Source organism: Coffea eugenioides, chromosome 4, assembly GCF_003713205.1.
Source record: "Coffea eugenioides isolate CCC68of chromosome 4, Ceug_1.0, whole genome shotgun sequence".
NCBI lineage: Eukaryota > Viridiplantae > Streptophyta > Magnoliopsida > Gentianales > Rubiaceae > Coffea > Coffea eugenioides.
This window is the reverse complement of record NC_040038.1, coordinates 13007991-13026608: the sequence shown is the minus strand read 5'-3', so window position 1 is coordinate 13026608 and position 18618 is coordinate 13007991. Positions and strand designations below refer to the sequence as shown.

The 18618-nt window shown below is 33.9% G+C and overlaps 1 protein-coding gene and 1 non-coding gene across 2 annotated transcripts; one reads left to right on the top strand and one right to left on the bottom strand.

Annotated features, from left to right (window-relative positions):
- The first annotated feature begins 462 nt into the window (after positions 1-462).
- On the top strand, positions 463-569 carry LOC113769718. Its single transcript, XR_003468264.1, has one exon. It is a non-coding gene; the product is annotated as a small nucleolar RNA R71 (small nucleolar RNA).
- Positions 570-7607: 7038 nt separating this feature from the next.
- LOC113767645 (triose phosphate/phosphate translocator, non-green plastid, chloroplastic-like) lies at positions 7608-13459 on the bottom strand. The gene is made up of 9 exons (XM_027311804.1): positions 12832-13459; positions 11909-12031; positions 11668-11820; positions 11266-11351; positions 11064-11148; positions 10657-10776; positions 10457-10525; positions 8121-8250; positions 7608-7890 (listed from the first exon to the last, which is right to left on the bottom strand). The coding sequence occupies exons 1-9, from the start codon at positions 13222-13224 to the stop codon at positions 7814-7816; spliced, it is 1236 nt and encodes a 411-aa protein (XP_027167605.1). The 5' UTR covers positions 13225-13459; the 3' UTR covers positions 7608-7813.
- Positions 13460-18618: the final 5159 nt, after the last annotated feature.

The window sequence follows — 18618 nt, the reverse complement described above, 5'->3', positions numbered from 1 at the left end:
TTGTTGCCTATTTGGTACGAAGTTGGACTGCCTGTTCCCTCCATAGCTGAGTTTGGGATGATCTCTCCAACCAGGATTAGAGGTACTTGAGTAAGGGTCGTACTGCTTTCTTGGCGCGGATGCGTGACTGGCCACATTCACTTATTCTGCATTTTCTTCTTGAACTAGTGGACACATCTCTGTAGAATGACCCAAGGCAGCATATACCCCACACACATTGGCTTGTGAAGCACTTCCCACAACTAATTGTTGGATGGAGGATGTTTCTATCTTATTCACCCTACAGGTCGGGACATCCTTTCTTGAACCAAACTGCTGTAAATTTTCAGCCATCGCCTCAATCAACTCCCATGCTGCCAGAGGAGTTTTGTTCACTAACGCCCCTCCACTTGCAGTATCGATTATACTCTTGTCCCTAAGAGTAGCCCCTCATAGAAATATTGAATGAGCAGTTACTCACTTATCTGATGTTGAGGGCATTTGATGCACAACTTCTTAAACCTCTCCCAGTACTCATAGAGAGACTCGCCTGGGTGTTGTTTGATACCGCAGATCTCCTTCCTTAGACTTGCAGCTCGATACGCAGGAAAATATTTGTCTAAAAATTTCTTTTTCAATTGGTCCCACGTAACAATACTACCTGGTGATAGGTAGTACAGCTAGTCTTTCGTAGAGTCCTTCAAAGAGGAGGGGAAGACCCTCATTTTTATCTGCTCTTCTGTGATTCTCGGGGGTTTCATGCTATTTCAAACTATATCAAACTCTTACAAGTGTTTATACGGCTCCTCACCTGGTAAACCATAGAAAGATGGTAAGAGATGAATTAGGTCAGATTTTAACTCAAAAGATGTGTTATCATTTAAACTTGGAAAAGTAATGCATAAAGGTTACTGATTTAAATTAGGCGCAGCCAGCTCCCTTAGTGTTTGTGCATTTGCCATGGTGACTTCCTCTTGATCCGAGTCACTCGAAGTGTTACCAAACGAATCTGCTGGTTCAACTTCTGGCTCAGGTCTCTGAGATGCAGCACTGGAGTGCTCCTCTCTGAGCTGTTTGGTCACTTTTCTTGTTCTACGTGCAGTCTTCTCTACTTCAGGGTCGAAAATTAATTCGTCTGTACGAGAAGAACAAGGCATGCACTAGAAAAGTACCAAAAAATTAGAACACAAATGAACTTAAAAAGAAGCAAATAATTAACGCCAGCCCCCGGCAACAGCGCCAAAAATTGACAAGTGTCGACCCTGTATAATAATAAAAATAGAACCTAACTACCACTAAAAGCAGTCAATAATTAACCCTAGGTACTGGAACAGGGACTCTAGGTGTACAATGGGTTACTTGATTCACCTTGTTCCCGAAGAGTTTGCTTAATCCGATATACCAAAATTAATTAATTGACAAAAATTACTAAAAAGTAGACAGTGACAAGCAGGATTGTCTTCCCAGGGACTGAAAATATTTGTCTCTTTGAAATTTCAATTGGTAAAAGGGGATTGTATCGGACTGAAATAAAAATAATTAAGCAATTCAACTAAAAATAAGTAATTAACTAGCACGAATATAGCAGGAATTAAATCAAAAATAGATAAATTTTAACCAAGGATACAACTATTCAGACACAGTCCATTTATCCGATCATTGATACAAGAAAGGTTCACTTAATTTATTAATAGACTAGTTATAGTCGCCGACGAACTCTAACGACCAATTTTTCCTTAATTTATTAATAACCAAAGTACGACCATTGATTACCCCTAACCAGAAAATACTCCTAGGTACGACCGTAGGAATTAATTTTCCAATTGCATAAAAAAACCTAACCCCAATCAATAACACGCTACGAGGGTTATTTAAATTAGATTGCACGTTCCCCTAGTGTGTAAACACGCCAGTTGCTACTAATACTAATCAATCAAACAATTACGGATTTAATTGACTAATTTGGCAAGAGATTAATAAATCACATTGAACATCGGGCCCTTGACATCCAATTAATAAAATAATCCCATGAAAATTCAAGTAGACAACGTGCAAATATTAACAAATTGAGAAACGCATGAAAACTAATTAGATCTCACAGATTTTCGAGATTGCGCCGTCGAGTTGATCCTTGACTAGATAGCAGGCTTAGCCAAGCCGTATAAATAAATCTTCACACAAATTAATTGATTGCAAAGGCATCACGTTTTTCACTAGAAAGCTAGAAGTAAAAGATATTCTTCCTGTTGGGAAATATTGTCGAACAGTAAGCGTGCCTGACAAAGAAAAAGAAAGAAAACTAAAAACTATGCTAAAGACTAAGCTCTAGAGCCGTCCTAGCCTTCTGTACGATTATACCTTTTCAAGGCCAAAAGAAAGATGACTAATGCTATCTCCAGTGGTCCCCACGAATTAGGAACAAGCATAACCAAAAGAAGAAAATTTCCTGCACCAACCCAGGCCTTCCGTCTTATTTTGTTTCCCATCACTAGTAGGACTCCTAGTCAGCCGCTATTAAGTATTAATCAGCCAGAAGCAAAAAGGAAATCCGTCTCCTTCTCAGCACCATGTGGGCCCGGTTTGTGAAGCCCTTAGAAGTCTCTATTTTCTCCAGAAAGTCCCTCCTATTTTGTGTTTTTTTGTTCCATTCCCTGAAATTGAGTTCAAATATCAAATATAAGTAGATATTAATAATTAAAACTATATTTGGCAAAGACAAAGGGGGAAATTAACAATAAAATTATTAACAATTAACACCCTATCAAACATCTCGTCTTATTCGTTAAAAAAAAAAAAGCCTAGGTGGGATCAAAAAATATCTAAATCAATAAAGGAGCAATTGACCATTAAAAAAGATGGATATTCCAAAATATTTGATAGTTTTTATTTTATTATCTAGGTTTGGTAAAACAAGTTTCTATTTCTTTATGCAATTATTTATGCATTACTTTTGATTTCGTCCTCATGGTTATGCATAAGTAGGCTACTAATCCATCTGGTAAAGAAGTTTGGGGTGGGAAAATTGTCTCAAATTGTTAAGATGCTGAAATTTCAAATTCTTTTATATGATTTTTTTCTTGAAATTCATATAAAATTAAGAATATGCTAATAATACTTTTAATACTCCAGTCTACAAATTTTTCCCTTTTTGCTCTATCATTTCCTATAGTAGAAATCAAAGGCCAAAAGATGAAACAACTTTGATAATTAGGTTATTTAATACACTTGCTTAATTCCTTTACTTATTCATTGTCCTGTATGGAAGGATGCACACACTGAGGAGGAAGGCATGATCTTAATCAAGGCCCATGCTACAGGGAAAAACATTAGCATAAATTGCAAAAACATTGAAATGTTGAGAAAATGACACTTGCTAGTACCAAAAATTTTAGTTGCTTTCACTTTTTGTTTCTTGGTGCTTTGATTGTGCAGGTTTTGTGCATAATTATGTTGAAACATAGATAAGTTTAATTAGTCAGTCAAGACACTTGAAATAAGCCTTTAACTACAATTAAACAAAACCTTGTATTCAAGATTTTCTCAAAATCTTGAAGAAAATGGATTCATATTCACATACATGAGAATTATATAACAAGAAGAATAGGTTTTTATTTCTTTTTGGTGAAAATCAAAACTGGGTTTCTTTCTATCAATAAGAGTATTCCAATTCCAATATTCCTGGAAAAGGTATCGTAATAAATGCAAGGAAGAGGTGTTTCTGTTAGGCAACAGCTCAAATAGACTCAAAATGCAATAAATAACATATGTACCACCTGGTTTTTACCTATTTAGGCAAGGCGGTTGAGAATGAAGTAAACACTACAGAATTTGGTTATCTTTGGTTATCTTCTTTTCTTTGTCGTGGAGTTGAACAGAAAATGTAGCAATCAACAAGTTACCTTGCCAACCAATTCCTTGGAACCTCAAATTGATAAAGGATTTTGCATCTCCGAGATTTTGAGCATCTTGATGACTTACTATTACCGGGATCATCTTTCAACCCTAATGTATGGATCCAATCTACTAAATATGCCTTTTGATTCCTTCTTTAATGGATCTTCCATGATCGATTATGGATTTTTTAGAGTTCAAGCCATTTGAAGAAAATGATAACAGGCAGCTTGTTGAGCTATACTAGTAATGAAACTCCAGTAGTGGTTGCAAATTCATCTGACTGTAACTTCAAGGGGTCTAGTAGTGGATGCAAATTCATCTGACTGTAACCTTATCCCATTGAATCTCCTAAATTTCTTTGTCCAAAATGATAGCTTTTCATAATTTCCAACAATACCTTCTCTTCTTTGATGAAAAAACCAAGGGGAGGCCAAAACATATCTAAATCAGCAAAGGAGCAATGGACCCTTGAGGAAGATAGGTAAACCATCCAAAAATTTGATGAGATTTTGATAGTTATTATATTATCAATTAGGTTTGCTAAAAATGTTTCTCTTGACTTTCTCAAATATATATGCATTAATTTTAAAGTCATTCTGGATATGCATAAGCAGGAGACTATTCTATCTTGTAGAGAAATTTGGGGTGGAAAAATTGTTTCAGATTGCTAATTAAGATGCTGAAAGGGAGAGTTTAAGAGCAGTGTAGCGAAAGATGCAACGATCATTTGAGGCCAGATGTCAAGGTTTGTTGCTTAATTTATTTCTTAGCTAATTAATCTCCACTAAAAATATGTAAACATATGCAATCTGTCTTTCTTCCTTAATTTTGATGAATTAGCATTGAAAGATGTATATGTTCTCTTGTTACTAGATTTCCACCCTCATAAATTTATCTAGACTTTGAAATGAGTTTCTCTTTTTAACCTATATTGGTTTGGTATCAACTAGAAAAGGAGGAAAAAATTACACTTAAAATCAAGCTGCAAAAGAGAATAATTTCATGTAATACATCATACATTTAAGATCTGAGAAATAACCACTTCAAAACTATTACACTTGTAGACTTGTAGTTTATGTATTTCATATTTGCATTCCAGTTACATGAAATTTAAATTTTTTTAGGTACTTTAAGTTTTTAAAAGGATTATTTGGTCATATGACTCGTTACATGAAAAAAAAAAAAGCTATTGGTAATATATTGCTTAAATCAATGATACTTGGTTTAAACTATAAAAGTTTCAATTACTTTAAGATTACGTTTGGATCGAGAGATTTGATGAAAGATTTGAAATTCTTTGAAACTCCTTTAGTTGTTTAGATTATTTAGGAGGCATTTAGATTGGAGTGAGATCCTAAGGAGTGAGACAGGATGTGAGTCAGGGTTTGGTACAGAAGATCCGTTGCGTTAGATTTGTGAATCATCAATTATTCTAGTATTTAAATTGTATTTAGATAATTAGTAAATTATAAATTCAAATAACTTTTAAGCAAATCAAATTCCTAAAGCGATTTGATTGAATTTCAAAATCAAATCTTTCACCAAATTTCTCAATCCAAATAAAGCCTTAAATTCTTTGCAAAGGCAAATCCAGAATGATCAACATGGGACTCGAAATTTCTTGTAACCTTTTCATGCCATAATTTGCTTGTGCATAAGCTCATATCTTCTAATATCATTCGAGTCCCACCCAGGACTATCAATGGAGCCGAGGTTGGCCCGATCACCCTGAGAAATTTAGGTCCAAACCTTTTATATTAGTGAGTCGGCATCTATTTAGGCCTAATTAAATTTTGAAATGAGTTGTGTTTTATTAGGTTTGACCTGATTAAATCTCGGACCAAACAGTTTTATATGCATTAAATATTATATGTATTATAATGTATATAATTTATAATTTATATATAAGCATCATATATAACTTATAAGTAGAGGTGCCAAAATGGATGACTTGGACGGGTTTGGATTGGTTAAAATAGGTAATGAGTATAAGTAAGTCAACTTATTTATACCCATTTAACTAAATGGGAATAAATGGATAAATCAAAAAATGAATTGAGTAATCCAATTACCCATTTATAACCCATTTATTTTAACTTTTTGTAAACTCATTTAAATTCATTTTTGCAAACTAAGTTATGAATTTATACCACCATTTGCACACATTGTTAGTTTTAAATATTTACTTATAATGTTCAATAAGCCTAATTATCAATTTTTTTGCCATCCGTACTCTATGTCGCAAAATTACATACTATTTAATAATTAAACAATAAGAATATAAAAATTTGAACTAAGTACTATAAAAGTTAACATAAAAACTTAATTCAAAAATTTTGAACCTCTAGCATTTTTTTAGTGTGTAAATTTAAAATTTCATTTAGAAAAGGTAGGAAAAGAGGCTAAAACTTGTTATAAATTGGTAACGCTAAATAGTGAGCAAGTTAACAAACTAAGAAAAATTAAAATGATAAGATAAAACTAACAAATAATAATAATAATAATGAAACAAAAGTAGTTAACATCGTGACAAAATGAAAAATTTTTAAAAAAAATGGGTGGGGCAAAGAGAGGATGTTTGGGGGAAGACAATTCTAAATGAGTTAATTGGATTTGATGGATTAATCAATAATACCTATTTATTAAATGAGTATTATTGTGTAACCCATTTATACCCATATGCAAAAACTTAAAATACCCATATCTATCTATTCATGGGCAAGTATCGTTGTTAGACAAATGTGGGCCACATATTATGAGCTTGAAGCCCCCCCCCTCCCATTTTTCCATCTTTTTTTTTTTTTTTGACCAAGCGTAAATAAGAGATTTTGAAATTGAAACTTTTCACTTATACTTTCTTTCCTGAGCCACTCAACTCATCCCTCCTACCAAATCCAAACTTTTTTTTTTTTTTTTGGTAAGTGAGAGCTCTTGACCCAAAACCTCTTATGAAACTTGAGGTTGCCAAAATTGAAAATTCTAGCTCACAATGCCCGTTTGGCAACTCTAGTCCAACTATCCCACCCATTTGCCATGACTACTTTTTTAAAACCTTGCGACATCAATATAAATTCAATAAATGTGATGCCATTATATTCAACAATTGATGGGTCTTAAACTTTTATCTTATTTTTTCGTTGATGAAGATAAAAAAGTACAATAGTGAGGATATTAACTAATTGGAATTTAAGAGACGTTCATACTTTAATTCAAAATTATTCGAAGCATCTAAGAGTCTATGATAAAATGAAAAACAGTTTTGGTCTTAGCTGTCTATACTTTTCTTATTTAGTGTATTAAAAATGACAATTCAACAATATCTTTTTTTTTTTTTGGCCTGCATCCTTGACTCTTTACTTCTTCTTTTTTTCTCTTTTTCTTTAGTTTTCATCTTTCACCCAAACTGACAATATATACACATGCATAACAACTAATCTGAATTTGAAATTAAAAATTTGCATATGTATCATGCATCTAATTCTAATAATGCATACACGATCAATATAAATAAGATTAACTCAAAGAGTGAATGGAACTTTTGTTCTTTAACCTCAGTTTCCCTCCTCTCCTTCTCTCTTCTTTTAACTCAAAAAGCAAATGGAATCGTAGCAGCCACAATTTCTCACTCATGAAGAAAAGCCCAAAATGGTTTCGGAGTCATATTCACCAGAACGTTGAGAAGAACACTTCCTACATTTATAAACCAACTACATTTAGCGCAAAACACAACGAACTATGGTGAAATCAGAATAGTGCATTTGCAGCCGGGATGTATTTAGTTTTCCAGCAAAAGAATACACGAGTACCAGGAAGAAAATTAACGTAATGAAAAAGCTGCAAAAATCGGATAAAGTTCCTGCCTAGACATCTGACCAATTTGTGCTATTGCTTTCTCATCTAAAGATAGCATTTACCGACAAAACTCTTTAAAGTGCACAGCTTAAGCTGTTTTTGGCTTGGGCTTAATGCGTTTCGCTCTTGAATACAGGAATACTCCAGCAAGAGCAATTCCAGTGCCTGCAAAATCAAGATGAAGGGCTTGGTAAAATAAAATAATGGCCAGTCAAACCAAAGATTGAAATTATTATCTGTCTTGATTACGCGCTAGCACACAAAGGGGCGTGAGAGAGAGAGAGAGAGAGAGAGTGTGTGTGTGTGTGTGTGTGTGACTGTTTCTGTGCAAGGAGATAATCAGAGAAGTGAAAGATGTTCCCTGATACTGGACTTAAAAGAGTAGGTAACCATACCCAAAGAATTAATAGGTGAAACTGGTGTTCTAAAGAATAGAACAGATGAGACGATCACCACAACCCGCTTCACACAGTTGCCCACAGAATGAGTTACAGGAGATACGCGCTGCAATATCATGTAAGAAACCTGCAGAATAAACTCTTTTAAGCATCAATAAAATGAACTTTTGCGCCAGTTGATAAAATCAATGTAACCATAATACGAATGGAGAAAATATTTCATGTCCTCAGAAAAAGAATATCACCAGAAATCTCAGATGTCCAACTTTTAAGATTTTTTTAAGATTTCAGTCTGAGCTATATACCACAGCTTTTTCTGATAAATGATGAGCATCTTATTCTACACCTGGCAGCACTCAGGTTGCACATGTTCTTTCTTTCCCCTCTCTCAGCATGTACATGTTCTAGGCCCACTGAAACTTGGATTAGATTTCAATTCCTCTCAAATTGCTTCTGGATGTCTCTTTCCTTGCTATTTGGTTCCCTCTTTGCTATGTTTCTTTAATTGCAGCATAGTCCCGATGCTTAATTAGAGTTCATAAATGACACAGAATAACTAATATGCATTCACAGGATTTTAATGCACATTCATGCTTCCCAGCAACCAGCTTTTGTCTAGTTCAGCTTACCACTTATAGCCACAGAAAAGCATGTTAGTCCATTGGAGCTTGGGTATTTCGGTCACTAATCAGAAGGCACTAACAATACAAACTTTGCAAAAAAGTCCATTCAATTTCACAAGCATGAACATTGGCAGCGCATCGGTGCATTCTCACAAAAAACATGTATAATTTAGTCAATCCAAAAGGCCAGGCAAGAAAACAAGGGGACCAGCAGAAGTTAACCATTTTGTCATATACCATTCCTGATAGTCACTTCATCTCACAATTTAACTATTTCACTGGTTAGGGTTAGTGTTGCGATATATTCTTACAAAAACTACATCAAACATCATAGGAACACTACAAACTTAGACACAGGTAAACCAAGCAAAGTGTGAAGGGTGGATTGACAAACTTCTTTCCTACACTCTCTTGTGGTTGCATGGCAGACAAAATTTTGAAGAACTTTATAAAATTCTCTAGACATGCTTTTCAATCAAGTATTTATCTTTAGTGCAACCTTTTTACCTGTTTGTCCATCTAAAAACAAATGCAATTCAACAAATAAAATACAAATGGAGAAGGTTATTGTTATTGTATGATACTAATGAAAAGTTTCAAGCAATTATGGAGATTTTGCAATATTTTCTTCCACAAGTTGTTAGCATAATGCAAAGTTAACACCAGTAGAGTATGATTCCAAACACACAATAATTAGAAACATCTGCAGTACATAAAGTGAATCTCAAAATCTCAAGGTAAAAAAGATAACATCAGAGTAACCAAGGTTCCCCAACTCCTACTACTAGCGAAAATGTTCAATCGAAAATGTTCAATCATGGTTCAACATTTCCAAATATTGTGGCGAGAAATCCTAAACAGTATTAGAAATAAATGCTTCTGTTTCAATAAAGGCCTTTCTGGTCAAAAGCCTTCTCCCATGTTTCAGTGGACTTACAGTCCAGGAAAAGACAGAAGCTTATGTTACACATGAAATATGGCACATCTAACCACATGTAGGAAAAGAAGGGGCAGGTAAACACCAATTTCTGCTTTTGCTCAGTACCCAGAGATAATATTATTAACTGAGTTATAGAACATCATCCAGATCACTCATGACTAAAACAAATTATAAATGTTCCAAGACTGCTATTTGACCCAAAATTAGGAAGTACAACCAAAAACTAAGAAATGATGAGATGATGCCTTGGACACAAAGGATTCTCCTAGTATGTCTATTACGATCTTGTCTTCGCTTGGGTATGGGAACAATAAGAGACGTCTGGTTTGCAGTTCAATTAATTTTCTTTGAAGTTAATCTGCCAGTTCCAATAAATCAATGGCACCCGCAAACAGAACAAATGAGAATAAACAGATTGATCTTGATCCCAGAGTCAATCCAAAGAATATTTATCTTTCTCATGAATGATGAACAATACATACCAATCAGCGCAGATGCAAAATCACTTGGGGAAAGCAAATTGAGTGCTGCTAAAGATTCCCCCAAAAAAATAATAAAATAAATAAAAAGCGGGGAGATGGACCAAGCAGCGAGACATAAGATTAGCCATTTTTGAACTCATTACTCCCTTCAATGTATATAAAAATTCTGCATTTGGTTCTTTAGGTCCAATAGACTAAAACTCAGTAGTATCATTGCAATTCATGTTGCAGAAAGCTTATTAACATGAGACCTACTGGTTTAAAATGTACATAGAAGACAATTTATACCTGTTGATATGCATGGAAGCACAGAGCAGCTATGAGAGACCTAGTGTAAACCTGCCTGACATTCAATTCCTGCCAAGCAAACAAATCTTCTTGTCAGCATGGAGGAAATGCAATTGATTGTAACAGAGGAAAATATCTGTAAAGTGAAGAAAAAGCAATCACCAAGCATTTCCAGGAAGGGGGGGGGGGGGATTACTCACCGCAGATTGCAGGAAAGCAGGAGTGAATTTGATTCCTTCCGCAAAAATAGCAAACGGAGCCAACAAGAAAAAAGACATGATAGTAATTATAGAAAAGAGGGTGATATTATCCAATGATTCCTGCACAAGAAGATGCTGTTGGTTATTCTCTAATTTAACAAAAATTTGCACACAAACAACAGGAAATTCAAGCTCTGTTAACCACCTTTTGTTAGGAAACTTAAGGCAGGAAAAGAAAATGAAAGCACAAGTCACCACATCATGATATAAGTAGTAGTACAAAGGAAATTCTGTAATAAACACTAAAAGAATGCAGGGAAACAAAGAGAAAGCACCAGATTTCCAATTAATACAGACTTGACAATACGTCCAGTTATGAACATAAAGGACCTAGAGTAAAATCATACCTCCTTCTTAAGCATAAATTTCTTGCTAAGGACATTTCGAGATTGATTAGTCAAATTTGACGCCATTGCACTCCAAAAACCAGCCCTTTTAGCAAGTGAAACAAGAATTATGGATTAGATAACTTAAAAGAGCAGCACTTATAACAACGAAGGATGTAGAACAAAATGACATAAATAGAGCATATGCACCAACAGTTCTTACCAATTGAAGGATGCCTCAGTCATAGATGCCAGTGCTACTCCACCCATAATTGGCACAAGAGATGAGACTACCCATATGGTAGGCATCTGCATGAACAGGAAAAGTAAGTTAGCAAAAGTAACTAAAGTGGAACGAGTCCCAAATTCATGGTTCAATAGATACAGTTATTCCGTAGTTCAGAAAACATCTATTCAAACTCCAGAAAAGATTGATTCAAAGTCTCCAACAGTATTTAAAACATAAAGACCACCGGAATGAGGGTGTTCAAAGAATTTATCATTCTAAGGCTGGCCAAAAGAAATTTCGTTAAAGAGTCATCCTAAAACAATTTCAGAAATCAACCAAATCAATACCACAGAAGAAACTGGGAAATTGACAAAAGGCCGTAAGAAAAAAGCAAACCTCTCCTAAGAACATGGCAGAGAGGGCAACTGAGAAGAACGGTTCCATAGCTTTGATAGTGTGAGTGAAAGAAACCGCGACTTTTCCAAGGCTCATGTTCGTGAAAAGGTTGCCCAACACGTGAACCACTGCCAATGGTAGGATAGCAGCAAGCTGCCAACATCAAAATCAGAACCCACATCAACATATTGACAACATAGAATAGTAAAAGGAATCAAATCCCACACCAGTATCATACTACCTGTCCAGCAGTGATCTTGGGCCGCTTGTATAGATTGAACAGCCACATAAAAATAACAAAGACCGTCCCAACTGCAAATTGAACCACAGTAACAGTTACTGGGTACGGATAAACTTTCAGGACCTACAAAAACAACAGCAACCTCAGAATCTGCAATCTATATATTCTCTTTTCCAGCAATTTAATAACAAGAGAGAGAGCGCAATCATCACGTATATAGAACACAATGCCATCGTACACTCGCTACAAAACAATCATTCGTACAAGCTACTTATAACTTATCATACACTCTTTGAGGTTGAGGCCCCAAAAATTAGAAATCTCCGCTTCTTAAATCCCATCCATCCCCTACTAGGGGGAAAAATTATCAACTAGTATAAACGAAAAAGGTAATTTAAATGCTACTAACTGAAGTAAAAAATCCTAATAAATTCATTTAATATGAGAACTACAAACTTAATTTCACATCGGGATTAACATATTCTTATTGTCAGATGAGTAGATCATTCAAAATACTGTAACTTTCTGCGTAAAATTAATTATATTCCAGTATCATTGCCCAATTTCATTAAAAAAAACAACATACATTATCTTTCCTTCAAGAATCAAATCAGATGTAGCCCAGTAGTTTAAAAAGTCATTGTTAGTAGTCTTAGAATCAGTATTTGATTTCAGCTAAAGATTCTAAAATTTAAGAATTTAAAAGATAAGTGTTTTCCCAAATTAACTTCAATAAATCAGACCCTCATACAGAACTGCCCAGAAAATAAAATCTTGTGCAACTATGCATTTCAAAGTAACTTCAATGCATTCCAAAAGTATAGATCAAAGTAAACTAACAAAAATGGAATCATTTTCCATAAACGTAAATTTGCTTCAAAAAAAAATTAAAATGTCATAAACGAAAAAATAAACAAACCCACCTGTTTATTATAGATATTGAAGTAGATATTAAACAGATACCAAAGTCCAAAAAGAAGTCCCAGCACTAAAGTATCAACCAAAGCTTTTCCTTCGGGCTTTCCGGGGGCGCTCTCGGGCACAGAAGTGGCCCGAACCTTAACATTGTCATCAGATTCGGGCTCCGGAGGCGGGCCAGAAATCCATCCGGAACTTATCGGATTCACCGAGGAAGAGCATTTAATCGGCGTAATTAGCTTGCGGGACGAAACCGCCGGTGTTTTCAGCAGAGGGTTGAAATGGAGAGGAAGTTCAGTGCGAGGAGATAGAAGGAATCTGTGGTGGTGTGTGGAAATTGAATTCGGTTTATTGGGGAGGGAAATTGAAGGGGAGAATGAAATCGCTGTGCCCTGCATTTTTTGGAGGTTTCTTGGATGGAATCGAAGTAGAAGAAGTGAAGGGAGGAAAATAGGCAGGCAGATATGGGTTGGTGGGGGAAATGAGGTGAACGTTGGGGTATCCGCCGAGGAAGGAGGGGAGAGGAGGCGGCTTTGTTGTTGGTGGCAGTTTGGTGAGTGGGGACTAAGTGGAATGGGTGGGAGTTGGACTGCCTGTAAGAAAGGAGTATATACTGAAACGCTATAAAAGCCAGGATCGGCTTCTCGTGCCAGAATACTCGAGCCAATTGCAAATTGATATAACCAGTGCTTTTGGCGCACAACACACACTAAGGTGTGTTCTTATTGCAAGAAAATATATTATTATTTTTTTCATATCAAGTTACATGCCATATTAGATTTAGACATGTCTGTTTGTATATAAAATTTCTATAGTCACTACGTTAGGGAAAGTTACTGTATTTTAAAAACATGATAGAAAAAAAGTGGAAACGCGAAAGGGTTAGTGTGCGGAAGTTGTAATTAGATCTCAACGAGATAATTATGTGTTGATTGTGAGAAGTTGTGTTCGTAGAATGGATTGAAACCAATTTGTTCTTATAATTGAGGATAGATTAAGAATTTCAAAAAGTGTGGGTTTACACTTTACACCATACAAATGTTACTCTCTCTTTTAAGTATCGTATAGATGTAGAGACTCTGATCGTAAATGTGAGCATATATACTCAAGTTTAAAAAACATTTTTTCTTTGCTAATTAAGCTCAAACTTGAATTCGAGTGAGCAAGAAACATGAATTTTGAGATCAACTGACGGCCATGGCAAGCGAACTTGAGAGCTCGAGTTCATGTTCTCAAGCTTAGCTTTATAGTTAATCAAAATTTATTTTTGATCAAACTACTCGTGAGTTCGAGTCAAATAACTTATTTTGATTATATCCATAATAAGATAATAATATGTAAAATCAAAGCAAATTGTGTTACTTATTTAAAGTTGTGTTCTAGTATTGATCTTATTTATCCAATCGAAAGTTAAATTCATATCGATCAACAATTGCAAGGTGCAATTGCTGCGATAACGGTGGGAGCCCTGGTTTGGCGTTGTGGAACGTACGTTAGGTATTGGAAACAGTAGTGTTCCCGTGTCTTAAATTTTTGGAAGAGGCAGTATCTTAAATTCATACTTTATACAAATTTTAGTACTTATGAATCAAATATCTGTATTTAGAAAGATGAGTCTGGATTTGTTTCAATCCTAAATGATTTTGTAAAATAAGAAAATTTTAGAACACTGTTTTGTAGATCTCACTCGACAATAAAACATTTCACATCTTGTTATTAACTTATTATGGTGATGTACTTTCTTTAAATTTTAAAAAATTGAGCCAATTTCGAACATTAATATTTAAAATTTTGGCACGGTTGAGGAAGGTTGTAAAAAAGAATGCGGATCTACGAGGGATATATTTTAGGAAGGAACAAACGTTTAAAGAATATTCATCTACAGTTCTAGTCAACCTAGGTAGTCTTCATAAATCTATACAAGAATTTAATCCACAATAATTGGGAGAATAACATTTGAGATAATGTAGACCATAGTTGTAACATTAACTCGAACCTCAACTCAAAGAGGTGATCATTTCAACAGGTTGTTCGTCCAATTGTGGATTGATTAGCCCGACTAGTAACTATATTATATTATTTTGATTTTTTAAATTAGTGGTTCAACCAATGATTTTTAATTTTATTGATTGATTCATCGAGTCATTGACAGGTTAATGGATATATTCTCTATTCGATCTAACTGTTAACCCAACTTGATTAAGTGACCAATTCATCAAATTAACCGGTTGAATCATTGAATGGAGCCGATTTTATAACTATGACGTAGACATACAAATCTAGAATGTAAATATTGAAGACAAAATGAGAATATCCAATGTAGATGCTAACATAACCCAAAAACACTAAACTTTTAATTTTTACAACGAATGCAGAAATCTGACTGCATATGGGCGCTCCATCTTTGAAGGATATGTCCAATAAATGATTTGCGATAAACGAATTTCAAATGTAGAGTTTTTACACCTAAACTTCGAACCGCAATTACTACTATGTCACTTCAGAAATTTTGCTGATAAACCTTTTTTTTTAAATAAATACTAAAATTATCACTTTCAATTTTGTTTCTTCTTAATACTCGTGCTTAGTCAAAGATGTTCAATTTGGCTCGAATGGGGTCCAGTTGAGTGACAGTGTTCTTATTTTGTTTTGTTTTCTTTGGAGAAACCAATGTACCTGGACGGTTTTCAGTCTGTTGACCAATCGACTTACTTTTATATTGCCTTATTGTAACAAATTTTTCTTTTAATTTTGCCCCCTTAACTCTTTTAAATAATAATAATGCTTTTCACTCAAGATGCCTTCATTTTCAGAAAATTGAACTCACTCTTTTTTTTTTCTTCCCTTTCCTTGTTAACTCTTTACCTTTATTTATCTGTCTAAATTAAAAGTTTTAGCTTCATTTTTTTTAGATTTTTCTGAAAGAAGTTTTAGCTTTACTTGAACTAGTTTTAGAAAATTCAAAGACTTGTCAAGAAAAAGGAAAGGTAAGTATCCAATAAAATATTATGTTTGATCAATCAATCATAATTCAAGATGGTAAGTTTGAAGTACACAACTTACTTTAAAAGTTCCATTTTCACCGGTTTAAAAATAGGTGTTAAAACTGCTTCTTAATTTAAAAGTTTTGTAGAAGAAACACACCTCAAAAATTTGTAGGCGCCATTTGAGATTTATTTCTTTATATAATTCTGTACGAGCAATTAATTTTGTATGTTATGGCCACTGCATAAAATGCTCAATCACTTTTACACAAATATTATGACAGTGATTTACACAAATATGCTATCACTAGTTTTTCTTTTTGGAGTAACACTAAGAGAAAAAGATTTCGTATTGGATGCATCCCTAAACTTTAGCTGTGGGTTAATCTTCCTTGAATGGAAAAGGTATGATGTAATTTTAGACAGACAAATATGTCAATTGCGAGTGCTGTGTTAGTAGCTAGAAAGTAAAGTACCATCTTTAAGAAACACAAAATTTAAGTACAAGTACCTTTCATAATAGATAGCCAACAATCTTTTAAACTTTTTCCTCTTCAATCTTTTTTTCCAAACAACGTAGATGGACAGTTTGTTATTTCCTTTTCGCACATTTGAGTTTGTTTTCTTTTGTTTTACATCTTTATGTTTTGAGTAGTGTATAGGAAGTAATGAACCCTCAGTTCCAGATAAACCAACACTTTAGAAGGGATGAATTCTCTTCTACATGGATAGTGGCTTTGTTTGCTTCTACTTTTTTCAGTTTTTAGACAGGATGGATTGTGGCTTTTGTTTCGTTATATTTTTGTTGAATTAAACATTTCCAAATGCTGAAAATTTAGTATCAGGAGTTTTAGGCCTTGAAGACACAAGTGTTCATGGATTATTAATCCTAGTATCAGTGTATCACCATGATACATTGAATGTAAATTGATATAGGTATAGACACTGTTAATTTTCCAAAAAAAAAAAAAAAACCATTAGCCATACAACTGCCATTCTTTGTTTAACTAGAATGGTTCTGGCTGTGCTTTGCCCAATCTATTGTGTAACAAATATTGAAAAATTCCTTGCCACTCTTATTTTTAAACTTAGGTACAATTGTATCTAATTCTTATTCTAAATTAGAAATAAATTACCCATTTGAAAAGGTTCAAAATTCTCATCAGACTAAATAATCAGTCATCTAAATCCAATACCACAACCAATTCCCAACCTATTGTGTAGAAAATATAATTCAGAGCACCTAAATTGTAAGTAGTGACAATTCTTATGTAGATGTATATAACGTAATAAGGTGTTTACCATAACTCACGCCGACCTATTAAAATTGAAGAAATATTGATCCTAACAGTATTAGGTATGAATATTATTTTTTTATTTTTATTAATTGAAATACCAACGTAAATACTATTGTTATTTGCTGTTCTTTTTTCTTTTTAAGTTTAAAATTTTTTTAAAAGCATTTTTAGGCTAGAGGATTAAAGTTTTAGCTGAAAAGAAATCCGATATTAGAGATTTTATTAAGTTAAGTGATTTTGTGGTATAATTGAAAAACTTTTGTGAATTGCTTGCATCATTGGTCATCAGGTTGTAAACATAGCGTGCCAAATACGTTTACTGGCAAGATGTGAAAAATATTAAGTGCGTAAATTATTGCTTTCTAGCTGTGAGATCTGTCCAATGAAAATCAAAATATCCTATACTATGTAGTCTACGTTGCATCTGTAAATGATCAAAAGATCCTATACTATGTTGCATTTGTAAATGTTTAATCAATAAGAGTAAGAATAAAGAAGCAAAGGTAGAACCTTACTTCTTAAATGAAAATACATAATATCCTTTCCATTTAAAAAGTATGAAATTCATACACCTTTACTATACCTGGCAATTGGACGGGTTGGGCAAGTTTTGGACGGGTTTATATTGGGTTTTCATTTAAATGGGTTACACCCAACCCGCCCAACTTTAGATTGGGTTGGGTCATATTGGGTCATCTCAAACCCATGACCCAAATATGATCCAATATATTAATTAATAGATTTTGATACATAAACTCTCTCAAATATATTTTCACATACAAAAAAAAAATTTTAAGTGGGTGCCCAACACAAATACCCAAACCGCCTAAAAAAAGATTTTATGTTAATATTTTCACAAAGAAAGTATGGTAATTTTGGATTTATGTAGTTTTTACATACTGAGAATACGGTTTATAAAAACAAAAATCTTTTAGCATGAATGAGTTATGTGGTAGTTATTAAGCACCGAGGGCATGAGTAGTTGTAAGTTAACATTAACGTCTCAAAATTAATTTCAAATTTAATAATGTTCAAATTCTTCATACTAAACATTTTGATGACGATAATATAAATGAAAAAAAGTCACACTGTAGCTAAATATCTAACTCATAAATGCAAATTAATTTTTTTGTCACGATGAATCTGGCAACTATTCTAACACATCTAGCCTTTTCTATATCTAGGGTAATACCCTATTAAGTATGTAACCAAGGAATTAAAAATAGGCCAAGTAAAAAAATTTTAACTTGCTTGGCGAATTATGTTATAATCACAAAAGATGTTTATAGCAAAAACCAATAAAAAAAAAGTCTATAGTTGATGCTTTTGAGTAACTATTCACCCTTTTTAGATTGTGTTGATTATTCACTTGATTCAATTAGCAAAAGTTAGGTAATGAGTGTCCAACACAAATACCCAAACCACCCAAAATATATGTGGCTTTTTATTACCCAACCCAAAATTGACCCAATACCTAATTGACCCAACCCAACCTCTCAAATTAGTGGGT